This window comes from Hetaerina americana, unplaced genomic scaffold (genome assembly GCF_022747635.1).
Source record: "Hetaerina americana unplaced genomic scaffold, ioHetAmer1.1.p SCAF_3, whole genome shotgun sequence".
In the NCBI taxonomy this organism is placed as follows: Eukaryota; Metazoa; Arthropoda; class Insecta; order Odonata; family Calopterygidae; genus Hetaerina; species Hetaerina americana.
The window spans coordinates 32,287,360-32,315,357 of NW_027286874.1; the positions used below are offsets into that span (position 1 = coordinate 32,287,360).

The 27,998-nt window shown below is 40.6% G+C and overlaps 1 protein-coding gene across 2 annotated transcripts in view; it reads right to left on the reverse strand.

Annotated features, from left to right (window-relative positions):
• Window positions 1-27,998, reverse strand: part of LOC139690930 (adenomatous polyposis coli protein-like) — a 342,509-nt gene that overhangs the window by 226,919 nt on the left and 87,592 nt on the right. For both annotated transcript variants that reach the window (XM_071588565.1, XM_071588564.1), the window contains exon 3: window positions 22,169-22,274. In XM_071588565.1, coding sequence (XP_071444666.1) covers window positions 22,169-22,274 — 106 coding nt within the window. The remainder of the gene's footprint in view (window positions 1-22,168; window positions 22,275-27,998) is intronic.

A 27,998-nucleotide genomic window follows, 5' to 3' on the forward strand; every position in this document is an offset into this window, starting at 1 on the left:
GTTTATCATTAAGAGAACTTCAGTTACTCACTTCGGAAGATATCATGCCTTCGAATTTTTCGATATTGCTTATAATTGGATGCGAATTGGTAAAATTGGCACCAATAATTGCATGTGCAGCATTTAAAATATGTTATTCTGATTAAACATGCATATTTTTCAAAATTTAAAAAGTATTAAAAGCTTGAAGGGAGAAGAGAATTAGACTCCATTAAACAGTATCAACATCTATCTATCTAGCGCTGAAATATTTTAAATTTTGCATTGCTTTTCATTAACTGGTTTCAAAAGGTATGAAGGTTTTCCTCTTTTGGGGTATCCATAAAAGATTTGACCCATTGTTCCCCCATACATTCCACAAAAGAATGTTTAACAAAAGGGTACAAAATATACAAGCATTGCATATTGGCTTTAATTACCTTCTGTTAGAAAGACGAAAAAACGTTAGAAACTTTGCTGAAAATATACTTCCGCCAAAACTTCCTTAGCATTTTTTTTTCTCATCAAACTTAAAATACAATTCTAATTTATCCAACATATAGTTTGAATTAATACCTTTAAAGAAGAGATAATTTCGGAACGCTCTTCGTAAAAACTCTTAACATTGCTTTGAGTTAATATGTAAATCAAGTCTAAGATGACATCACAGAAATATAAAAATGAGGTATGAATGATAAGAAGTATGAATCGACCCAATTACATAAAAGCATAAACGATTTCACGCAACACGGGGAAGATTACGATTGAGAGATTAGATGCAGAGTTCAAAGACGCAGTAAAATACTATGCCGTCAGGAGAGTAAATGCAATAATCACAGACATGAGAAATTAGTGATGCTAAATATCATTCGGAAACAAGACGGAAAATTATCATCTTGAGCCCGGTATGAGAAACTAAATTTTCTTGAGAGACTTATCTCGAGAGATGAAAAAAGTATTTTCTTTTCTCGTTACACTCGAGGCTCTCCTTGACTATTCAAAATGAAAATCTCACACACTTTCACGACTCTAAATGAAAATTTTCAACAAGAAAGCTCAGCGATGACTCACTCAATGATTTCGGCACTGAACTTTAAAGAGAAAGGTGAATGGCAGAGATAAAACAAAAACATCTTCAAAAAACTACTGGTTGCACTACAGTTTTTCACAAAAAATATCAAAATTATTATTATTTCCAGTGTTTACTTTCAATTTTTTTCGTAGTTGTAGATTTATCAGCGGAAAAACGAACATATTCTTTGAATTTAATCATAATATTTTTTTATTTATTTCTCGTTTTATCCCCGGGCTAGGCTAGACTTCTACATGATAACCTGCAAGCCACCGCCAGGACGAGTGATAGGAATTGGTTCAACACCAGGCATGCAACATGAAACATTAAGTTTTTCTTAATTTTTTAGTCACTATATAAATATAAAATAATTCAACTAAGGTAGATCATGATATCTACAAGTACATTCACTACGATATCGAAGTGTGATACACTTACTTCTCTAAGCATAACAGAGGAGCTTTTAATAACAAGGACAGCAATTGAGGTGAGATGAAATGATGGCAACATATCTACACTACCGGTAGACTACCTAATGATGAGAAAAGAAACAGGAAAATCTCAAAAAAAATCTCTAAAAAAATTAAGGTTTCGCCAGGGGCACTTTATGTAATGTCTGGAATCAGCCGGGGTGACAGTTTATTTGGGTAGTTTCTCCTTTCTGTAGGGTGACTTCATGACTGACGGAGGGAGGTGAAATAGAAGTATGAAATAACTAAATTTACTCGTATTCATATTACAATGCATGGCAGCATAATTACCATTCCATGCCACACACCCCGTTAGGTGAATGTTTTATCACTCCGTCACCACGTGAACCCTCATAATCATATTGATACCAGCATATCTCCAAAAAATGTTTTTTTATTAAAATGACATGCTTGTTATCCTAGCGGTTTGATGGACATCCAAATTTCCGCTAAATTAATAGCATCATTTAAAAAAATATCTTTCGATTCGATGTTTGCAAAACTGATATAATGATTAGCAGTTAATACCTCAATTAATTTAACTAGGTTAAACTTTCACCAGGATGTATAATTTTCACAATTATTTATTGATGTACATTAAAACAATGTTTCTGCAAAGACCACATCTCAAAGTAAAAAATGTCCTCAAGTATAGATTACATAATATTTATACAATAGGGAGCGTCTCGGCTCGGAAGTGGGGTGGTGGTTCCGAAGGAATGAAGACTCTATTTGAAAAAAATAAGGAAAGCAAACCAATCTTCGAATCGATAACTGGTCAATGCAAACCCGGAACAAATAATATCTCGATTGATCATCGTAAAGTTCTAGCTGGTGAATTAACTACGGTCATTCGCTTACAAAAGGTATCAGAAAAAATCATAAGTTAAAAAAGTGTATTAGGGCATCAGCGAAAACAAGAAATAGTCAGAAGCATTTCTACTCTATTGCATCAAGTTCAATGGTTTAAGGTGGCGAAATGTTTTGCTTCCCTTAAGACGTAATACGGAAACATACCAAGACTATGACATTCGTCAAAGAGCATTTAGTACCATGACCTCCCACCATCCCCGTAAAAACTTTCAGAATCAATGTTCCTCTCTTTCCCACTCAGTTTTCACCTCCTGACGCATTTTACTGTCCATTTTCTTCGAAGCTTCGAAAGAAAATACCGTGGGACTCTTTCAGATTCTCATCAAAATGTTTCTTATAAAAGTTGTCATAAATAAAAGCGAGATAAAAAGATCAAAGTAACCAGACAGGATTTCATCATTCGTATTTAAACGTAAATAATAACGCAATTATTGTGTTCAACGTAAACAACTTCAAAGTCTCCATCTCCATCAACTCTACAGTCTAATCTCAATCTCTAAAGTCTAATCTCCATCAACACTACATTCTAATTATCTGTTGATGTAAGTCATTGTACAAGAAAGCCTGGGTTCAGACTTCCACGCCCCTATTTTTTGCTGCGGAACATCGCGGAGCAAAAAAACAGCATCCCCGGACGCACTAACGATGGCATGGCAACAGAGATTCCCACCAAGCCACGTCATGATTCCCTCCTAAGCTGTCGCAAAGTGAGACCTGAGAGACACGCCAAACAAAAACAAAATGGTGACCCTCCGCCCGCTCGAGGTCGGGTGCCTATACTTCTCAAGATCACATCCCCATATTCTCCTATCCGTTGCCCCTCACCTCTCCTTCCCACATCATTCGCGCCACCCTTCGCAGGGAACCCCCTGCTCCCACGGAGCTACACTTCAGCTCATTAAGGGATCCTGCTCGCAGAAACTCATTTTTCCGTGGCCCCGGACCTTCTCCTCATTAAGGCCACCTTAACTCTTGCTGAGGAGCCCCGCCCCTCCTGTCCCCGTGCCTCATCACCACCTCTCCCCCCCCGCCCAGTTTCTACCGCCCGTGTGCGCCACCCCTTCCACAACCAACTTCCTACTCTCTCTCTCACCGACACGAAATCAACCCCATCCCACCCTCCCTCCCTCAATTCCATTCCGCCACTTATTACAGCCGTTTCACTTCGCTTCTCCGCAGCTCCTCCCCAATCATTCTTCCTCCCAGCACGTGACCCCTAAACCTTCCCCAATTGCCCCCTGCGACCGGGTCTCCGCCACCGCTGGCAACCCTCCATTCCCTCCCCGCCCGCGCGGCAAGGAGTCGCATCGCTCCAAATCCACCACTCTTCACCGCCACGACGGGAAGGGATTTAACGGGAGGAGAGCGCATTTCGATTTGTACTTTTCCCGCTTCTCACAAATTCGAAGGCCGGGGGAGCAAATGGAGATTCAGCATCCCAAGTCTTTCCTCGGAATTGTGGGGAGTCCTTCACGCGAACGCCTATTTCCTTATACGAGCCTCCTCATATTATCTCCATTCCGTAGCCGCTTTCTCGATTCTCCTGCCTTCCGCCTTATCCACCCACGGCCACCTCCTCTCCCATCCGCCCCATTGACTGCCCTAGTCCTTTACTGCGTACACCTACCTACCTTCAGCACCCCCCCCCCCCCCGGGCGTCTTATTTAACCCTCCATTTCCTTCCGTCGCCCGATCAAGTCCTGCCTCACTTCCCACCCCGTTCGCAACCTCCTCTTTTCTTGCCTCTATTCAAGAAGAGGCGCAAGTATATCACGCATGGGGACGAAAAGGCATACTTGGCCCTTCCACGGAACGATTTGACAGGAAGAAGAGACAGTGCCATTCATCTCCCTATCTTCCCTTCCACCGTACTCAACCCCAACACGCCAAATTCAAATGAGAGATACTAAAGACCTTCCTGAAATTTGACATGTTTGTCGAACACAGAAGGGTGTCTCGGGCTTGTTCAGGAAGGATTCGAAATATCAAAATTCGATCATAGTGAGGTTGTGTCGTCACTGCCTCGTAAACTTCTATTACTGTTTAGAGATATCAAGATTTAATGATCTAAGGTCAAAACTTACACACAGCAGAGGTACGACAATTTCGGATTCATTCCCGAATAAGCCTCGGGAAATGACTTCATTTTCATTATTTAACCAGTACCATGAGCTAGGAATATGCGAAATGAATTGGCCATATATATGACGTCGAAGATTCATTGGAATACTTATAAATCAATTTATAGCACATGAATCAGGGTATTAGCATGCATGAGTGGTTTTTGGTCGCGCCGGTACAACGAAAATTTTCATTATTAAGTCATTGTAGGCACTCACAAAGCAGGAATTAAATCCATACCTCGGTATAATTGAATCATGAGTGATTCAGCAGTCTTCACTTTCATGTATATTAAAAGTAATAATTAACTACAACATCAGATGCAGGGCCAAAAGCTGAGGTATTACGGCGTACATTTAAATTGTGCATGTTATTTACTTCTCATTATCAAGAGTTGCTGAGGGGGTGAATAAGTGGGTGAATAAAATTATGAGTACAATGAAAACTCTTGTCCGAGAATCCATTGTATGACATTCGATATTATCGCATCCGAAACGATAACCAAATAATTAGCTATTGCAGAAAACAAAGGTACTTAAGTTTTCTCCTGGAAAATTGCTCGAAAACCATAATTAGTTTAATCAAACGGGGCATTGTAAAGGCACAAATTATTTCCACAACATTAACATATAATAAGAGGAAAGAAACGTAATGGTTTAATTTATTCATAGTTCAAAAATGATGTTCAAGCTATATTACCAAAATACCAAGAACATTTTTTTTCCATTACAACACTACATGAATTTAACGGAAGTGAATAAATGACAGTAAGTGCTTTTATTGAGTTGAGGGGGAAAACGAATTCATTTTTTTTCTTTTAATAAAAGCGGAGCTTGATCCCAGAACCGAAAACAACAAGGCCAAACAACGCGCGCTAGTTTCAACGCAAATGAACTCGAACGCAGCATATGAATTTCAATTCTCATACTTTTTGGCGGACTGCCTCGCTTCCCTCAGAGGGGGGGGGGGGACATGAGAGAGAAAGCGTTCCGTCTGATTTTTTCAGGTTAAAAGAGCTTGCGGGTCGAAAAAAGGGTTTTCTAACGCAGCCTTTGCATGAATCCCTTATACTGTTCTTAACCAAATTCTACGCTCGGCTCCCTTCTCCGCAGCTATCTACGTCCCACCTCTCCGAAGGCACCCCTCCACCCAAAAAGAAAAACCTTCTCATGCTTAAAAAAGAAGAAAAACATGGCAAGTAAAAGGAAAAAGCCCTCCTTCCATCCTCGCTTCCTCTTTTTAAGCCTCATCCTTCGCTTCTTTTATGCTCATTCCCTCCGACCTGCCATTGCTGCCCTTCCCGCTCACCCTTGCCCTGTGTCCTCTTTTCGCATAACTCCGGCGCCAGAAAGGTGAGCTAGCTAGAGGCGGAAGGACGATGAGGGGTGGAGGGAATGAGAGAGATGAGACGAGGGTGGAAAAGGGAGGGAGTTGGGGGATGGTTTCGCGAGGTGGAGGGGGAGAGAAGCGTAGGGGAGGGGGAGGACCCGACCAACTCCCGTCTCCACTTAACACCAGCTCCGTCCATTCCATACTTCACGCTTCTCTCCTTCTCCTCATCCTCTCTCTCTCGTCACCTCCTCCTCCACAGCCCTCCCCCACCCACGGGGGGCACCCTCACCGCCCTTCTACTCATCTCCACTGAAGCTCCTTATTTCCTCCTGTAACCCCGAACCATCTCCGCCTACCCCCACCCCCCAGCACCTTATCATTTCCCATCCTCCCGCCCCCCTTTCCTATCCAAGCGCCCCAATCCACTCCCTACCTCTCCCCCCTTATCTCTTTTCACTCCCTTTTAGCTCTTTCATTTCCCTTATTCCTCCTCCACCTCCCCGTCCCATCTCAAGCCTTCCTCCCCTCCCCATTCCGAGGTCATCTCCTGTTACCCTTTTCATCTCGTAATCTATTTGCCTGCCACCTGCTCACTCTACACGCCCAGTTTACTATGCACATACACACCGAACACGGCCCAAAAGTGACATAAAACGCAGTAAGAGCTCTCCTTCCCTCCATTGACCGCATCCGCAGATCACTTCTTTTTACGGGCCCTGACGACATATTCCATCGGATATAATGCCGCGTTTTATTCTGTGTCCTACGAATTGGTGCCGAGGGTGCCGTTTCGAGTTGGTGATGAAGTGAGACTTAAACACTAAGTAGACGGCTAGATTTACCCGAGCTGTCTCCTCTTTCAAGGAAGTCAAACATCATTATACGAATACGACTTTTGATTCGACTAATATCCTCTTAAATATTTCTTGAACACAAAACAACTTGGTCAGTACGTCTTGACACCAGTCCAAGTCCCGAATGACAACTGAACCGGGAATGTGTACTTTAACAGAGTAGGGACTTTCATTGCTATCATCAGATCAATTTGGGATATAAATTACGATCATATTCTTTGAAGGGTTGTACAGGATTCTTGGATAGAATGTTTCTTCATGACCACACCTGTATAGCACATAAACCTATGACAGCAAATATTTTATTTCTTCATTATCAAGGAATCCAACCTATGAGATTTAAATTACACAAATCAATCAATAGGAACTCAAAGAAAGCTACTGGGGTATATTACAGTCATACCCCAACACTTCTCAAAGCGTGAAAAACTACCCCGACGGACACCCTCTCCTATTTCCAGCTGGGCCCCAGATCGGACCATTCGGCTTCACTCAAACACGCACTCTAACGTGTCTGACGCGAGGGCACGCCATTATTTTTTGCATTTCTCTTCTGGCCATTCGTCCTTTGCTCCCTTGCTCTAGTCCCCTCATGCCCCACCCAAGCACTTTTCGGCTCTCATTTCTCCTTCATCCACTTTCTTCCAGCTTTCTAAGACCCCAGCCCTCCACTCCGTCCCAACCGATCTTCTAAATTCCCCTCCCCACTTCCCTCTTCTCTCTCCACTCCGTCCCATCTCCTTTTTCAACCACCAACCCCTTTTTTCTCTCCTCTCGCACTGCCACTCGGGCACATCCCCAGCGACCATCGTCCCATGGACCCCGTCATCTTTCACCACTCTCCCCTCCCTCCCGCCGCATCTCTCCCTATTCCACCCCTTCCGTCGTTATCATCTTTCTCCCACACCTATCATGTCCCCACCCTCACTCACATGCCACACAGGGCTCCCCCTGCCCCCTTAGTTCCGGAGCAAGGGAGGGGAGGTTGGCCCACCGCCTACGTCCTCTTCCGCGCCGCGACGCTCGCGAAATTCGGTTTTCCATCCTTGTCAGAGGGATCCGCAACGCCAAACCAAGGGGGGTAAAAAGAATGCGGGGAGGTGTGCTGAGGGGGAAAGACGAGGGATTTTGCCTCCTTCCCAAAAAAAGCACCAATCCCTCCCGCCGACAACATCCTTGCATCCCTTCCTGCTCCTCACTACCGCACACTTTCCCTTTTCCTCTCACCTTCTTTGCTTGAAAAAAGAGGAAAGGGAAGAACCCTGGGTGGAACTACCTCTCCTTCCCCACACCCTTCCTCCTGCCCCATCCCCCTTTTCCTCCGAGTCCCTTGAATGAAGGAAAGTAATTTTGAAGTTTCGGCGCGGGGATTTGAAAAACTTAAATGAAAATGCCAAGGCAACCAGAAGTTAACAACGGCCGACGATTTGGTCTCCCCGCGAGATGTAATATGCCACACTCGTAACACTTACAGATGCTCATTCGTAATTTGGGAGGGAAATTTCTCTGGAATGGTAAATATTAATTCACTGACGTTCCGCGAGGGACATTATGAATTTTAAATTGGTCTCTACTCGAGAAAAATATTGCTCAAGTAAATTGAGTGGCGCACTTCATAAGTTATGATCACCTTGGAAAATATTTATTAAGCTCTTCTGTGAGTTGCGAATGGATGATGAATTTCAGATAACACTGAAATGGACACCGTGTAGCCCCCTTAGTTTTCTTTCTATCAATGGATTGGGACAAAGAATACTAGGTCTCCGAAACAAAAGAGTATGTTTAAACTATGCCTAAATTTGTCAGAGGCGGAAGAAGTGTGAAAGAACAGGGTGGCAAAGAAGAACTTCACAAGTAGGAGTAATTATTCTGAAATAATACACAACTAGGTTTTATAATTATTCTAACTCGTAGGGGAAAGGCGTTTCATGTGTACGAACGAAATATTACTGGTCGTAAAGGTGTTTGCCATAGGGCAACGAAAGCTTGCGCTTCTTGAGTTTTTGTTAACGGCACTTTTTAAATATTACTCCCACCCAAATCAATGCTTTCATTGAAAAATAACTTTAATAAAATGTTGTAAATTCAGTGTTAAGAACGAAACTAAATTAAGTCGTAACTGGCCCAGGGTTTGGTTCGATTCTCGATCCAAGTGAGTCATTTTACAAAAAAATTCCGGAATACTTTGACATCCTAGGTAATCTTTAATACTTCAAGGCGTCCACGGAAGTACATCGATTTTAATCTTAGCAAAATACTGTAAGTAAAATGCGATTTTTCCATTAATACCGTCCAGAATGTTTTTCCTATTTATTTCAGTGCAATCCACAGGCAATGAAATAGACTATAAATAACCTGTATGTCAATACATATACACTTAAGAGAGATCATTGCGCACAAATTGTCCTTTTTAAATCACTCATAATTAATTGTTTGAATACAGAGATAAGATAAATTTAGTTTAGAACAACATTTTTATAAAACATTTAATTTTAATAAAGTTTAGAACAACTATTTCGTAAGCGTCCACTGCGATTCGGGTTTTAAAATCAAACAGAGCTCGAAAAAAATGCGCCATGAGCATTGTTATCACAAAAGAAACTAGTCCGGAGCCTGTTTTGATAAGAGAGAACAGAATTCAACCACTTTACACTAACAATACACACAACGGAATATTCAATCACATTAGTAGGAGTAGCTCCTTGCACTATGTAGACTACGGATTCCCTGATAATACTGATGTGCAGCAACCTATACAATCTGACTATAGATTGACGGTGCCCACAGAAAAATAAGCCGAAATGAACCCGGGACCAATTCGTCTATATCCAAAGGGTTTAACAACTCTCACGCCGAATTATGCATATTAAACTAATAAACCAAAGTCAAAGCCTGAGCAAATGAAATAAGGTACTTGAGAGTTACTTTAAAATGCCATTAATTACAACTGGTACAAGGTTGGGTCTACTCTTCCAATTGCCAAGAATGTAAACGTACGTGATACACTTTTCGAGCTCAGTTGAAGGTGTACGAATATCAACTATAGAAATATTGCCGCTGAGAGGGAAAAATGACTTTAGAGAGAGTATATTGCTGGCAGATATTGGCGCAGTGGATAAATTGGCGGGATATAGAATTTTGCGGCACAGAGCATCATATATTCGGTATCGGCTTTAACGTACTAAACGATAGGCTTATAATTAGGGTCCCACGCATGAATGTCTCATCCGACGAACATAAAGAATCCTCCACAGCTTAAAAAAGAAGCTGGATACAATTATACAAAAAAGTAGTAGCTTTTATGGGAGGCGACCGACAGCTTAAGTCATTTGTGCCAATAGGGATGGATGGGAAAGGAAGGGTTGGAGAGTAACCCGGCGTCGGCATTAGCCTACTCTTGTCGTAAGGCGCCATGGGATGGCCCTTTCCGTGGGAAGCCTGTGCGTTAGCCACCGCAACACCCTTATAAAAAAAGGTAATTTAAAGAATATATTTAAATGTTATTAGAGCACATTTAAACGAATGGCACCTGGGTCGTAGAGTACTATTTGCCGAGCACAGTAACAAAAATAATGTATACGTTTAATTAAGAATGCGGAATATCCGCTTCAGCCGAAAGTTTCCCTCATCCGAATGGCAACAGTTTCGACCACAATGGATGCGAGTCCCCCTTGATGATTAACTACGCACCAACAAAATCAGATTGTCACCTCAATAATCAAAGACAATGACGTCAAACTCTCAGCTTCGCAGAAAAAGACAAAAATTTGACAAAGAATGGCCTTGGGTAGAGGCGTCTAAATAATGAACGTTCACTTAAGTTCTCGGAGACTATTGCCGGGAGACCTCGACAAAGGCCGACTATTGGATAATTGACCTCCTTAAAACTCTGTTAAATGAGAATGAAACGGAGAATACGTAACTAGCGATGCGTAAATGCCAAGAATGAGCTCCCGGGCGAATTAACGCCTGACATAAACGATGAGATCAGCCGTAAACTAATACATTCACACGGTCCTTGACGACAGAATGTGACAATTATTGCTCAATCGGTTGCTGCGTTTAATTACGTCATATTGTACTTCAAAAATAATACTGGTTAGGTACAATTTCGAGTTTGGAGAATTATAGGAAACTGGAGAAGCATCAGAAAGCACTAAAAACTCGGAATTATGTTTTCCAGTTCTAACATAAAAATACTATTATACACACGCGCCAGAGAATATTGACATCTCAGATACATCCAAAATTCCAACGAAAGTCTATTTTTGAAACCTTACTCTACTCAGTAACTCCGTTCCTTATGAGAAAGTAGCAGCTTCGCGTTAAGTCATAGAATTGATTCCTACGTCATTATTGTATTTTATTTATATAAAGCCAAAATTTAAATGTTTTACTCGTAAAAAAAAGTACAAATGTAATTCACGTATTTGTGCAACACAAAATATAATATTTACTCTCACTTAGAATAATTTTATTCGCATAGATATAATCAGGACCTGGTACGAATGAATTCAGGAATAGTTAACTGGAATATAATAAAAGCTGCCATGTAAATGAATATCTTTTCCTTCCCAGGATTCCTACAAAATAGCAATCAATACCAGCAAACTTGTTTTTCAACACAGCTTGCAATTTCGGGTCATTCGGAGGTTATTATTAAAATAAATTCTTTAAGGTATTTTTTTTATTTTTCCACAAAATATTTTTTTAGCTCGATATCCTTCTCCCAGACTTTCAAAACCTTTTTCAGCAATTCAAAAATTAGGATTTCGGAGGGTCCCTCAAGTAATAAATGCAGATGACTCCGCGTGTATTCCAAAAAACCGTGGCCATCACCTAGTTGGCCGGTTTTACAGTCTTCGACTTCTTCGGAGCCGGATCGCCTTGAGAAACCCACTGTTTCCAATGTTCCTTAGTCTCTGTAGTGTAGCAGTGTATCTATGTTTCCTTCATAATTATTTATCGATGTAATGCTCGTCAAGTTTGGGACGGAAAAGATCCAAATCAGAATCTCAACAGGCCACTCGATTGCATTTATTCTCCACCGAGAGCAAACGTGGCACCCATCTTACGGAGATTTTTCCTCATCCAATTTGATATTACCGCGGTCTCAAATATTCCACGAACTTCGATTCGTCGATCAATCAAAACCATATCGTGCATTCTGTCAAACATTTAGGAGGAAGTGACTTCCACTAGACGTCCCGAACGATGTTCATCTATCGTGGATGTACGGCCACGTTTTAATTCATTCACCCAATTGTTTACAGTAGCAAACGCAGGAACAGAAGTTCTATGAACTTCATCCAACCCCGATTTGATCTCTTTCAGTAATGAGCTTCTTAAATAGAATTGTTTAATCCCCGCACGGCACTCAATTTTTTCCATTTTTCCAAATACACAAAGAGCGTGTTGCTTCAATTGACTATGAAAATTAAACAACGAAATGGATATAGCTGGAACTTAAACAGCAGTCAAGTGAAAGATGAGGCTAAATAAAAGCAAACCCTTTCCGATAGTACGAGCGCCAAGTCTTGGATGTTCTAAGAATGAACAACCCACGCATCTTCGCTCCACAACGAAACATTCAAGTTTGATTCCTGATGGTCACCGGTTTCAGTGCAATGCAGGTCCAAATACGAAGGAGGAAAGCACTGAAACACAGCAAACGGTCAAAAGGGTGTTACAAGCTACATACTAATTTCGGTGACGAGTTTCTTTCACTCTTCTTCCTCCACTGAATACTATACACACCGTAATTACTAGTTTATAGCAGCTCCCATTAAGTGAAGCACATGAGATCCACAGTCCAATGCCCTTGATATAAACCTCTAAAAAAACCAAGTATGAGCCAGCAGATTATGTTCAACATATTTAATGGTTACGCTCGGTCAACACCATTAGAAATATTTCTCTTTGTGAAGGTGTTATGCATGCATGACCTACTCTTACGTATTTTAGATTTCTAAATAGTTTAATATGCCAACATATAAATAAATAAATAAATATATATATATATATATAATATTCATATATATATATATATATATATATATATATATATATATATATATATATATATATTCATATATATATGTATATATATATATAAACGGCTTTAATCGGAGCTCATCTATGCTTCATTCTTAGCCTTGGTCAATGAAGCTGGCCCGACTATTTTCTATACGTCATTAAATAAAGGAAGACGAGACGTAAATAAAATATTTCAAGGTATCTTAACCGAGATGATGTGAATATAAATCCTGAGCTGTCTAAAAGAAGCGGAAATTTCGCTTGGCAAACGATAACTGTGCAAGTTTATACTACCATGGAATGTCGAATCGCTGGTTCGTAAACAAAAAAATAAAATTCACCCACCAGCACATTCTAATCACTATTCTACAACAGCCAATGATAATAGTTCAATCGCCGTCTTTCTTCATTGCTTGAATAAGTCCAGCTCTTTTGAGGGAACCATGTATTTGCAATGCGCATACCAAATTCGCCAACGATTCTTTCACGAGAAACGATAAAAAAGATATTCTCGGTAAAATAATTTAGCATTGGGATCACGTTCGACAGGACATACAAAGTAAAAAAAAATATCACATGCTGGTACTATTGTTACGAAATGAAAAGTGAATACCGGAAAAAATGAACCGAGCGGCAAAAATATGGGTTGCTAAAATACTGTTTGTTATTAATAGCGTGCACTTTCCTAGTAAAGAACACCAAAGGGAGAGGCGAAATTTTGCAGGTATAGCAAATATATAAATTTCCCACTAGTGAGGATAACAGAAATGAACATTAAATATAATTTTTAAGATAATTCTTTGTTAGTTACGCCTCCGGTAGTTTTCAATTTTTATCGCACTTGAGACTATTTTCTAGAAAATATATTCAGTTGTCTTTTACTACATCTTCTATTACACTAAATTATTTAAATCTGTAGATGCAGCCCGGTGTTAAAAGCATAAAAATCATCACATTTTACGCAGAAACATGGCGACAACGAAGAGTGCATTTAGGTTCCGGAAAATAAGAAGTAAGATATATAATCGGGAACCCTTGTGATACGCAAAGAGAAGGGACAAATTTAAGCGTCCTCGCCACGGGCGAACGTTACTGGGACTCCAGGAGCATATTCCTCGATATTCAATTACATCCAAACGACAAAGATCGTGCACGTACAGAGCAGAATGTGGATACACGTATTCCCTCGTGAAAGGACGGGCTCTAGGCCCCCGAGTCACTCACTGCAAGACCTCCGCGCAACCGCCGCCGACGACCGTAAGGCAGGAATGGAAATATGCATGCCCCCCAAAAGCATGGGACAACAAAGCATGGTGATTGGGGGAGTCGGGGGTTTTACGTAATGGCAGTGATGGCGGTTATTCGAGCACTCGTAGGGGTAAGTTTGAAGGGAACGTAAATTGCGAGGGCAGGTCAAACGTGGCCGGGTCTCGGGGGATAGATACGGGGTTGTGAGGGTGGAGAGGAGGCGCGGGACTAAAGAGGTCGAGGAGAAAGGGATTTGGACTGGAAGAAAAAAAAAAACATTTGCCTACATCCGCTTGAGCACGAAGCCGTATTGAGAACGCTCAAAACTGTGACCTTCGGAGTGGCATTGAGACGAAAAAGGAACATTGAGGGCATTTTGTAACTAATGGAACATTACTGGTTCTGCACGTTGATACGTCCGAGAAGAAAAATATCACAAATTTTCGTATTTTCGAAAGACAAGCACAAATACAGTTTTTGCGGTGATGAAGGATGAGCATTCCACTTTCATATAATAATCTCTTTTATACTAATCTGATAATAGATACTTGGATTCCCTAAGTAGAAAAGTATGGCGAAGAGATGGCCAAAATTAGTCTGAGAGGCAGGAAATCTGGATTGTGTGGAGCAAAGCAGGTGCAAAGAAAAAAATCGAACGTAAACTCAGAAAAGTGAACTCCACTAGAGCAGTAATAACAATTGCAAATATGACTGTGCCCATCCATCTCAAAAATACTTCACCTGATGACTCCACTCATCAAATAACAAACTTAATTCTAGGCTTGAATTAAGCGCATTCCCCACTGATGTTTCAGAATATCAATTCATGAATATTGCAACAAGGCTTTCATGTTAACGAATACGAAATACCCTGGGGAATGAGGAAGAGAGAGAGAGCAAATAAAAACAGACGAGCTTTAGGAAATAACGCTCGAGAATTTCAAAGTGAGAAGAGGCAAAATGAGTATGGGTCGGGGGAAGAGGGAGGACTAAGGGAGGAGCCGGAGATTATAGAGAGAACGACGAAAATTTACAGGCGAGAACGAAATTTCAAGACTTACCAGACAGTAAATAAAGAAGGAGAGATGAGTAGGGAAAAGGGTTTTTTTCCTGGTGGTGGGGGTTAGATGGCAGGAGGTCGAGGGAGAAAAGAGAGAGGCCAAAGATAAGGAATTGGAGAAATAAAGCACACACATTAAAACGATAGAGGACAAGTGGGGAAGGTCGGGGAGGGATGGGTACGGGGAATGAGGGGGAGTGTACAGTGAGGAGAGAGGGTAAACACCGGCTGATGGGGAATTATTAGATGTCCTGTGGGAGTGGAGAGGAGTGTGGGAGGGACGAGGGCGGTGGGGACGGGCGAGAGAGAGAGGAGGGACACTGGGGAGGAATGGGAGACGATGAAAAGGGAGGTACCAACAAGGATGGATGAGGGAAATAGTGGTCGATAATGCGAAGACAGGGACGCGCACCCACACACTCACGCACACACACCGCAACTAAATAGAGAGGAAATGAGAGCAGGGTAGGATAGACTGGATGGGCACATAGGAAAATGGCGATGAAGGCAAGGGGAAGGAGAACATCATGTGCATTTCCGTCCCGAAAAGAATGTCGGACGGAGTGGAATGAAATGGGGTGAAATGCAAATTGATAAAAGAAGGGCCAGGGCGGGAAGTGGGTGAGGAGGAATGGGGTGAAAGAGGGAGGAAAAGGAAGCGAAGAGTTCCCTGGAAACGTGAAAGATGACAAAATACTTTATTTTCTTCCGAAAACTCTTCCCCCGTTTCCCGTGCCAACCGCGAGGCTGCCCTGATACCGACGATCAATGGGAAGGACATGGGGGTGGCAGTGAAGACTGGGTGGGAATCACATTCCGAAGGAATTTTGAAAATGTGCGGAGATGGGAAATTTGGAAGGGAAAAAAACCCACCTATTATCCTTCACATTGAGTACTTGCTGTTAAAAACGATCTGCAGGAAGGATGTAGATGAGTTACTTTTCGAATTTAAAATTGGCAGGATTTGACCAATATACACCAATAATAAACAGTTAGGAAGCTTTTACATACGAACCCAAATAATGGTGGGATTGTATGCAGAATATTTTACTTCAGTCAAGGATATACTCTTGCATTTGGAGATGGATGGATGGATGGATCTAATGAATCTACATTTGGCACGTGAAACAGAAAATAAAGGACTTCTCGCCAAATCAGCATAATAAATCATATGACTAGAATAAATGGATGCACAATGTACAGGTATGCTACTCTATTTTTCCTCACATACATCGTGATTGCAAAAAAGACAGCCAAAATTACGTAAATTAAGCTACTGTATTTTTAGTTCAATAGTTTCAGCCTCAACTTTGTGGAAGTTCATTTTAATAAATGAAAAAGAAACACTTTGTTCCAATCCACCAATTTATAATAAATGAAAAAGAAACACTTTGTTCCAATCCACCAATTTATTACAGGTACGACTAGTTTCGACGCTACGGCGTCATCCTCAGGTACCTGAGGATGACGCCGTAGCGTCGAAACTAGTCGTACCTGTAATAAATTGGTGGATTGGAACAAAGTGTTTCTTTTTCATTTATTATAAATTGGTGGATTGGAACAAAGTGTTTCTTTTTCATTTATTACTGTATTTTTCCTTGTCATTAGTCTTGGCTCTCGCGAACACTTCACTACAAAAATATATAATTTCCTCCAATAACTGAATAAAAGCTGGCGTCCGAACACCTCTCTATTCAAAAGCCAATTGAGAGTGCAGTGTACGATAGGCAGGGCAGAGCTGTAGTTACTTCAGTCGTTTAGCCTAAACATTAGATTATGATCAATAATATCCCGATTTTCGTCCAAATGAAGCATACGTAATGAATAATTCTTAATCTCATTAAAAGTGAATAAATACTTCGTTAATTTTCATCAATACTTATCCCTCAAGCCAAACATCAAACCTCACGGTGGAGTCAGAAAAATAATATTCGAAAAGAAAATGGCCAGAACTGGGGAGAGGCAAAAAAAAGAGCGACCGATAAATTTCTGTAAGCACATCCAGGAGCACGATGACGAGGGCGGACAAAGATGGCGAATTCTTTCCGTCCTTTGAAGACATGGGCCTCAGGGCACAAACACACTGCAAGGACGATCTCACAGATAACTTCATTAACGGCAGTCTTCGACTCACTTCGGGAGAGGGAGCGTCTATTGAGTCCAGAAGGACGACGAAAGCAAAGAAAGGAAAAAAGAAGAAATGAAAGGAAGCCCGACGGATGAAGCGACGGAGCGGGTAGGAAAATAATTCATAGACCGAAACTGATGCCCTTCAAAGACGAGAGAATGCCGTGAAATACTCAATATGGCGGAAATGGAACGAAGGGAACGGAAAGCAAAACATAAACAAAAGAAGGAAGACGAGAACAAGATAGGGGATATGGGATGATGAGAGGAAGCCACTCGATGGGAAGTGGAGAGGAACGGCACACAGAAGAGCGAGAAGGGGATTAGGGGCATGAGGAGAGACGAGATGGATAAGGATTTAAATAGGAGAAGGGTTAGTGAGGCGGTGGGATCAAGGGAGTCCTTGGCAGGAAGTAGGAGTGGTTGCCGAGGAGGAAGGGGCGTAGAAATCTGATGGGTGGAAAAGCGGCAAAGTAGGCAGAGGAGAGCGCTCGGTTGAACCCACATCATCACGAGAGGTTATCCGAGGAGGTATTACGGAGATAAAAACGCTCAAGAAAGCATGACTGCTCACCACTGCAGTCCTAATTGTTAAGACTCGTGGGGAAAAGGCTTAAAAGTTTACTCAAGGAGGATGGGGAAAAGTTACCAATGCCGAAGGGTAGGATGATATAAGGAGTAAAGACAATTTCATTCATCACATATGTGAGTCAGAGTGATGGAACCAAATTGGATTTAAGGTGCTCTGAAGGCTGAGGATTTGTGCACCATTAACTCCAACTTCGAACCAAGGCAATATGAGCTCTATAAGCGAGACGGGATTCAAAACCGTATATCCTCAGACAAATGATTCATATTCGGCGGAGCAGTGTATTCCAATGCAGAGGAAACGCAGAGGCATTCCATTCAAATTGCTTTCATTGAACATGCCAGCATTTCATTATCAAACTCCGAAGGAAAACTTTTACACCGGCCTGTGAACTCTGTCATGACCAAGTCCAATGGAACGATTAAACAATGGAAGTACAATAAAAATTGAAATTCCTGAATGACATAAATGAAATGAAAAATTCAAATTGTACGTTTAAAATTGAGGAATCACTTATGCGGATGACAAACCCACCGCTAAATACATCAAATTGTACAGGCTGGGGCATAGGTAATTAATGTCAACCGTTTTTTTATAAAAATGAAATTTATATTGAATATTTTCTTTTCTAGAATACAACATGTATATGTGTGTGTGTGTGTATATATATATATATATATATATACATATACATATATATATATATATATACATATATATATATACATATACATATATATACATACATATATATATATATATATATACACACACACACACACATATATATATATACATACATACATACATACACACACACATACATACATATAAATATATGTATGTATGTGTGTATTTATTTATGAATATATTTATTTATTCTACCGGGTTCGATTCCCGTGCAAACCACTCTGGGCACCCTCAGTTCCACCCAAGCTGTATGGTTTTTCGGGTACCAGATCTTCCAGAGACACCATAGCCCATAGGCACAGGGAAAGGAATTGGACCCGCTACCCTGATGTGTGATTTCACACCGTAGGGTTTAGTACTGGGTGAACTTTCCCATCACCTACCAAACCGACCTTCGGGTTGATTACGGTGTACATGGTGTGTGTGTATGTGCGTTTATTATTAATACACATGTGCTAATAGACACTGTCAGGTGGCACACAAGTCCCAAACAATTGCAAAATATATATATGTTATGTTGATGATAGTATATATATAGCAAAACGATACCTCTTATCGCCAAAGGGAGCTTTTACCCAACGCAATTGGGTGAATTTTTCATAGTTCGAGGAGATACACATTAATAAAGTTAAGACATTGGGATGTAATACTTTGAACCTAAATTTTAATACTAAATTATTGTAAATCATACCATAATTTTTGCATGGGAAGCACGTTTCCAAAATTATTTGAATGATATTGCGTTTAAATTTGTTTATAATCAAGCAAGCGTCCTAATGGAAGGGGATATAGCCACCAACAGAAGTGATAGGCAAAGGGCATAGAGGGATGGTATTAGGAGTATGTATCTTAAAATCTCTCCAATTATGCGAATAACTCATTCACTGACGAATGCATTAAATGCAACTTCAACTTGAACCTCATAATATATTTACTAATAGAGCGACAGTGAAATGCATTCAAGCGTGTACTTCGATCAACATAATTTCCTTTTTCTCTGATTAGAACGTCTCATCTAAACTTCAGGTTCATTGACTAGAAATAATAATCCAATAATTTACAGGATAATCAATACTTTAAAGATTTCGCATTTTTAAGGGTGCAAGTGGAACGGGGAAAGGATGGAATTATGCATCTAATTGAAATAAAATTAGTATGTAATCGATTTTAATCAACATACTTGCACGTGTTCCGTACAAAATATTTCCCTTTCATTGAGAAAAGCAATCATTCTCTAGAAATAGATATCTTAGAAAAACTAAAACTGCTCATAACAATCTCTTTTGAAAACGAAATGAAGATAAGAAATTCATGAACTTTAAAAATAATGCTATGCGGAAGAGAAGCGTGCTGGTTCTTATAGATTGGATTCCAAACGAAAAATCATTCGATCAAAAATGGAAAAAGGATAATTTTCTCATGATTATCGGGGTGTTGATGCTGTTACTTAAAAAAGGAGCGACATTTAGAAATGTCCTCACGTAATTTGAAAACCAAAATCAATACTTTCATTATTCAGGAGGCACATGTAAACTATTATTAGTACCCGTGACATTAAAATTATGTTCATAGAGGCAGCCACTTATACAAAAATCAATCATCATATACGTATCAAGATGTGAGAACTAAACTCTTGCCAATTTTCTATGCTGATTTCTCACATCAAGGCTGGAGAGCGCAATGCGGGTGTACTAACTTGGGCAGACCGCCGCTAGAGGGTTGCGGTTGCAGCATCGGAAGCACCCCATGTCAAGGCAACGTCAAGTGTGCACGCCATCACGGAGAACGGAGAAACTGAGAAGTTCCTGGAGATACGAACGTTTCACCGGGAACAACAAATCACATTCAGCAGCCATGAGACCGAGTGGGAAACACGAAAATGAGCACACTAATATTTTCTAATCCAATAAGCCTCTACAGGAAGTTCATTTAACAAAAAGCGTCATTTTGGAGAATAAAATGGTCTATTCCTCTGGAATATATACCGAGAACAAAGGATTTGAGAATAATGTGCTACAAAATTACATTAAATTTTAGATAGTAACTGCAGACTTGCGAACGTATAGAGGCGATAATGCGAAGTTCATAAACACTCGATATGATATAATTGCATAAACAATAAATTATGCAGGTTTATTGAGTAGTTCCTATCGATGTTCATGGGTCAGAGGTGACTCTTCATATTTCCATTCGTCCTCATTTGTCCTCTTTATTATAGGACCTATCCCATAAGAACTTCTGTCAACCACCACGTGCAGGCTCATTCTGAAACGTGGGGAGGAAATCCCTGGCAACAGCCTTCAAAGGAAGTCATTCAAAATAGTACGTATGCATGCACCATGCGTCAAAGAGAGTCAAACTCGAAACAGCGCATGACTCTCAGGTTGCGGGACGACCAATCACCTTTCGGCACCGCCTACACCGCACGGCCATTCTCGCTCGAGGTGCGCGGACCCCTGTACAGGGGGCAGTCGCTGCGGGAGCGGCAGTGACGTCAGGAGTATGGGAAAGGGACGAGGAGGAGGGCCGACGGGGGAGGGACGTAGGTCTCCATGCTGCGCAATTCCCACGCTATCGATCGCGAGGCGCGGTGTGTTGTGGGCTGGAAGGGGGAGTGGGGGAGGAGAGGGAGGACGGGAAGCGATGGCGTGTGAGGAGCAAGGGAGGAGGACGGGGTGGAGTGGGTGCGGGGAAGGGTGCGTGGAGTGGCAGGGAGGAAAATTGACCCCCTCCCGTGCGTATTTTCCCTATCTGTTCCTCACCACGCACATCACAGCCGACACCTCACGCTGTGCATTAAGGGGGGATGGCGGGCGGGCGTATGGAGAGTGAGATTTCCGAGAGGAGGGGTGGTAGGGTTTGCGTGGGCGAGAGGGCGGGGGTACCCACACACTACCCCGTGGCTAAATTTTTAGTGAATAACTCCGTCAGGTGCAGGAACAAGAGCCCGCACCTCTTCCTCCCCTCAAACAAATCTCACTCGCCCCCACTACCCGAACCCTCTCTCGCTAGCAAACACAAACGCGCACCCTCATATTTCTCTCCCCTCGAGCCATCCCGATTAACTTTTCGCGAAAACGGCCATTTCGACAAAGAGGGTAAAGGGGAAGTTGGCGGGGTGAAGGTCAAGGGTGGGCGTCTCACATATAAGGTAGAAAGCCACCCTTCGACTCTAAAACTATGGTGCCTTCGATTTACCCCACGTGACAGACAAGAGCAATCTCTCGACTTCACAGATATTTGACGTGCATCAAAATGATGTGGTGCGGTTTGACGGTTAGGGTATTTGGTGGGCACGCGATGGAACTTTTAACGACCGACGAAATGGCAGGCAGCGCCAGTAAACCTTATGCCCACTCATGTCACAAGTTATAACCCATCGGGTACGAATTGGAAAAGGGCGCGAAGTATCATCGCAATCGGAGTCACTCCGTTTCGTACATTACGAATGGCAAGTTATGCACATACGAACAGAGAAACGATCCTTTTAATAGACGCATGAATATCACAACAGTGTTACATACAAATATTTTTCCGATTAGACATGCGCCCATTAACACCAAAAACCTAAATATTTACGGAAGTGGCGAGACGGATGAGCCATGGAAACGGGCTATAAATATGGAAAGTCTTTTACGAGCACAAATTCCATCGCTTTAATACTTAAAGGTTCACCGGATTCCTCTCAGAGAGGTCGAAATATTAAAGAGCACTCACCGAATTAGACGTGGAAGACCTCGGCAGTCGAGAATTCACATCTGGTGGAACATAAGTGCCAGCCTCGGTCCACGGCTCCTGTCCTCCACCCCCGGATCTCCAAGACCTGGAACGAGTACACATGGAAATTTCCAATGCAGAAATATGGAAGTATAAGGTTTGGAAAAGTAAGCATCGTTCTCCGAAATATTCTCCTTCGTTAATGCCGAAAGTTAAATTACATTAACACTAAAGCAATACAGAGAAACATATTATACACTGACATAAGACGTAGAAGAAAAAAAGATGTCAATATATTTTCAGTTTATTGCGGTCTCGATCTTTCATTATTATTTTTTTACATAATCATAGGTGGAGCAATTATATTTTGCCCTTCGTCTGGTAACGGCGAGGACAAAGTGTGAACATTCTCATGCAAATACGTATTTTTAAAATAATTAAATGCATAAGATACATTTGAAATACCTTTGAGCACGTAAAAATGATAAACGTATACATACGTAGTTAAAGCATACGACAGGAAAAATAGGATAGTTATAAAAAATATTTAGTATTTCAGTAGGCTAACGTTCTAGTGAAAAATTGTGAACCTCAAAACAGACAGGTGCTGCGGATGAAACATGTCATACTCATTTACGACTAAGTTAATATTTTTCACAACGGTAAAAGTCAAACACGAGAAATTAATCACAATTTAAAAGGGAAAACAATTGTAACAGTCAAATAAATAAAGAAACCAATGCTTATGCTTTTATTATGCTTTGCAGGCCAGTCACATTGAAAAGGTGCTAGGAATGGAAATTATGTAAGCAATGATTAAGAAGAAAAATCAAGCTTGACCAGCACCTCAATTTCTCCACACATGCGTTATCCAAACGTAGCATTTGGTAAGAATAAATATAGATTTATAATTTAGCATTATTATGTAATATTTATTACTCTACTAAATACAAACGTGATAATCAACAATGTTGCTTCCCTACAATAGTTTTAATTTCATCACCTAGTCATACCAAGGCTTCCCATTTACCAATTGCAACCTCCATCAAGTTTACTCTTTTCGTAATAATGTCATGTATTACGTGTTTTAATCTAGGGATGCATTTTATTTTTTCACAGTCTTGGCTTATACACCCCCGCTTCCTAAACGCAACGAAAATTTTACTTACTTGCATTACAGTGACCATTTATTTGTTTTTCATGTACACAGCTTAACATTCAGGCGCTACGAAAAATCCAAATGTAGTTCCTCTCTGTTATTTTTTGATCAACATACTCAGGTGTCATACTTATGAGAAGTTTAAAGCCATTACTAAAGGCATGTTGCTGACTTTTATTACTTTCTTGTATTCTAAATATTTTTTACAAAATTTTAACCGAAAAATACCGAAGAGAATTTTACAAAATAATCGACAGTTCACAGTCACTAGTTAATTTTATTATAAACAATGAAAACTTTCGTAATTACAAACTGTTTCAAAAACGTCGGATGGATGAAAGATGAATAAAAGTATAGGCTCAAAATTTTTCGCTTTTAATATTATAGTAAATTGTAATGTTGAAGTCAAGAATATTGATAAAAAAGAGAAATGACAATTAGGGAAGTGAAAGGAATGATAATTCAATTTTGGTTGATTCAATTTCAACTAATCGCCAATAGTTGCTAATTTTTTACAAAAATGTTAAATGTCAGAAAAACGTTAGCACAGATTAAATTATCATAAGTTTTATCACCCAATAAAATCCTACAGGACAATACATCACAGGAAAAACAGAATACATGATCAGACGACTTTCCATCATAGATTTTGGGTGTCGATATGCTAAGAATTCCAAACTCTATTACTTAATGGAGACATTTCAAAATTAATCAATGTAAATGCAATAAACAATGAGATATATTTCTCCATTTATTTAAAAACCCGTTAATTACGAATACATATGAACGTTTTCTAGCCCAATGATCCTAAATATTGACCTTATATACATTTAGTCATTGACGATTTTCCCTCAGCAAACCCGAGAAAATTGCTCTGAGTTCTCCGCCGTGCAGAGTAAAATATGAAAAACTAACCTTCACCTATAGTTGTCAAATGGGTAATTAACATAACGTTCTCAAATAATGGCGGTCTTTCACATAAAAACAACCCGCTGTACCATCTAGCGGGGAAGAAAGGAACCCAGTCAAGTCGGGAGGAATACCGGTAGAGCCAATGAACATAGAGAGCGGGAGATTTGTAGGCATTCGAAAATAATTCTTTATCTCCATACATAACTCCAGATTACTTTTGAAATTTAATTGGCAAAAAATATTTTTTTATAAATACAGTTATTTGTGCATATTGATGAATCATATTTCAAACTATCCACGACACTACGTTTTCTCGATAATTGTACGACACTGGTACAGGGGAACATAAGTGTTCCCCATGAGAGCACGCAGCCATTACGGCGATAGGTATCTGCTTCACCGATGGTTGATTATCTAAACTTAGATGTAGCTTATTACGGCGATGTGACATTATGCGCGAAAATTCCATGAATCACAGAAGAACCTTAACCCTAATTATTAGGACTGAATCATCTAACTAAGAATAAGGAAAGGATCTAGATACTTGAGTTGCGAACGATAGAACTTAGTTCCAATGATTCCAGTAAACTTTCCACTAACCGCGAACATTCACCGGAAGTGACATATTTCATGCACCTTAAGAGGAAAGGCATTTCCAAGAGATAATTTTCTATTTGGGCGAGAAAATTGTTAGATTACGCCCAAGGTCAAGGTCATTTAAGAAACTCGGCTATCAAAAAGGCGTTTTTTTAAGTCTTATTTGAAGGAGAAAAGGCTCAGAGCAGTGGATAGATAACCAATTGTGAATAGATCAATCATCGAAATATACTTCATTTTGTTAGAGCATTTAAAATAAATTGAATCTGACAACAATATTGGACAGGTTAGTTGCCGACAAAAATAGTTAGTACAGGTCTTCACATATCGTAAGCAAAAAGAATTTGCAGATGTAAATCTTTTCATGCACAAAGAAAACAAAATGGGACACTTAGCCCCAAAAAACAAGCAACGTGATCGGAGTATAAAAGAGAAGAATCAAGACGATGATGCGAGACTCACTTTAGAACAGGGTAGCATAACCTTTAGGAAAAACAATAGCGAAATGCGGTCTTCTACGCTGAATGTTGAATGGAATGTCTTTCAACCAGATAAAAATCCAGATTTCAACCCAAGATGACCCCCAAATTTTACGAGTCAACCATGCGCAATCGAAACGTAGCCGCAATTGCCACTAACGCGTAAAACGTACATAGATATGTCTTCCCGAGAAAGGAGAAATTTCAGAAAATAAATCAGTAATGTTGTGTCCTGCGGTAATGGGCGTGGGTCGTACCTCTTGGGAATGATGAACTGTAGGCAACGCTTGAGAAGAACGGCAGAACCGACGAACGCCAAGAGCAACGGAGTAAGGGATTGACCGTGAATGAGGGATTTCCGAAGGGTTCTCTTTTTTTGCGACTTGATCTGCGCTTTTGCGACACGCTTCAGACGACTCAAGGAAGCGAAAACAGTCGGGAGGAGTCTGGGGGAGGAGGTTTAAAGCTCACTGGAGCCGTTCTGTGAACGCCGTTTTTTTTTCTTCCTCCCGCACAAACGGAAGCGAGAAGAGAAGACTGCAACACGACACTTCGATTCGGTTGAAACTGGAGGAGAAGGAGAGGCGAAAGTGGGGAGTGTGGTTTGGTGGTGATAGTGGCACCCCCTCTGGATTCTTGCGAAAAATATTGAGCTCCCGTGGAGGAAAAGAAAAGAGAGAAGTGATGAGCGCGGCGCCATAATCCTTTACACTGCGTACCGGAGGCCGAGTTGAGGATCACCTTTCATGAAACCGGAGCACGCTTCAATCGAAATCCCACTGCAATGTATACATTTGAGCCCGGGAGAAAATACGCACGCTAGCGCGCACACACACACACGCCCTAGTTTGCTTCAACTTTCACGACTTTTCCACTTCCGCAATATTAAATTATGGCATCAACGAAAAATTTAACTCAGAACGAAATAAATAGATATGGTATATGAAAAATAAACACATAAAATAATTTCAGCGCACAGCAGCGATTGAATTATTACCTTTTACTCTCACAGACCGCACTTTCATTTTACCTGTGTAATTTTTAACTGAAGGTGAATTTTTCAAACTCAAACGCTCTTGACTAATTATATCGCTTTTGTCACTAACTATATTAAGGATTTTACAAAGAGCTACCACTGGATTCAAATACCGGCTGAAAATTTCAATATTCGTTGGTAACAATCCACAGCGGGAGATAATTACAAAATAAAAACTTAAAATTTCCATAAAGAGGTATAATGGTGATTACTTGCATGAACCAGCTAAGCAAGAACCATAAAAAACCTATATTTTGAAAATAACGATTGGCATATAATGAATAGTCTTATTGCTTGAGTTAGCAAATGTTTGCAGTTCCAATGCTAGATGTAACTGAGCTATAAAATTAATAGCGACATAAAATTTGTTAAAATCCATAATTTCAATCACAGATGAAATTTCATGGTTCATAGAATACAAAAAAAGCACTATTTGGGAAATTTATTTTTCTTTGGATATTACATTCCATTGGAACGAAGCATAGCTCATCTTACTCACGTGCCCATTGAGCATAATACGCTACTCAACATAGGCATGGTTCTGCTCCACCACTCCATCTACAGCACAAACAACCATACATGCTAGAAATGCATATATCTCAGTACCCTTTACTTTCTTTCGCAATCCTTTCCCCCAATATTCCCCTCCCTAAACCCTTCCTATCGCCCTCCAAACGTCCCAAAAGATTTCGGCTCTTTCAATCCACTTCCACGTTTCCAAAGCCCCTCCTCCCTTACATCCTCGGTCCTTCACGTGTCACAATCAATATCGCTCGTCGGGACGGATGTCCGGTGATTCATACGGAGCGAAGAGCGGCGCGGCTGCGCGGTTAAGGTCTCTGAGGCGAGCATCCCAAATCTCATTCAAGACACTCACTTCACGTACAGCTCTGATATGAGCGCCAATACTTCGTCAGCAAATATAATCTATACTCCTCGAACAACAGCGTGGCAGTACATACCAGTAAAACTGTAAAATTTGATGGCAATAAAAATATGGATTATAATATGTTGCTGGTTTTTATACTAGTCCTTGCCCAGAATACTCTACACTGGTTTTAAGGGTATACGGCACCATTAAATAATAGTAGGAATATTTCGAATTTCCCATAAGGTTCCTGGTAAAGTAAGTGCCTAGAGCGAGTTCCGTATCTGACACCTAAACATATTAATATTAATGAAACATTTTTCGGGATCACTGAATGCTGAACCAAATAACGTTTAACTGGATATGAAGTTGTATACAAAAGCGAAACTAATGCATTCCGACCCCCTTATGTTGCCAGCATAAATAATTTATCTAAAAAATACTTCAAAAAGCCCTCGCTCTGAGGAATTAGAAGTACCTTTCTCCGCAAGACAGAATGCTGTAAAAAGTCACGTGAAACGCTGAAGTGTTGGGAAGGGCAGTGTATCCTATGCGAACGCAGCCCGTTTTTCACGTGAGAACAGCTGCATAAACTCAAGGGTGGATAGTGATCGCGGCACATCCACCAACTTTTGTTTCGCTGTACAGGTAAATTCTCGCCAATTCAAGAACTGAATCAAATAATTCCTACAGATTTGTTTTCTCATCCCAAAAAAACTTCGAAGTGCAAAAACTCTCAAATATTTTTTATTCGACTGCTAACTTTTTATAACACAAAA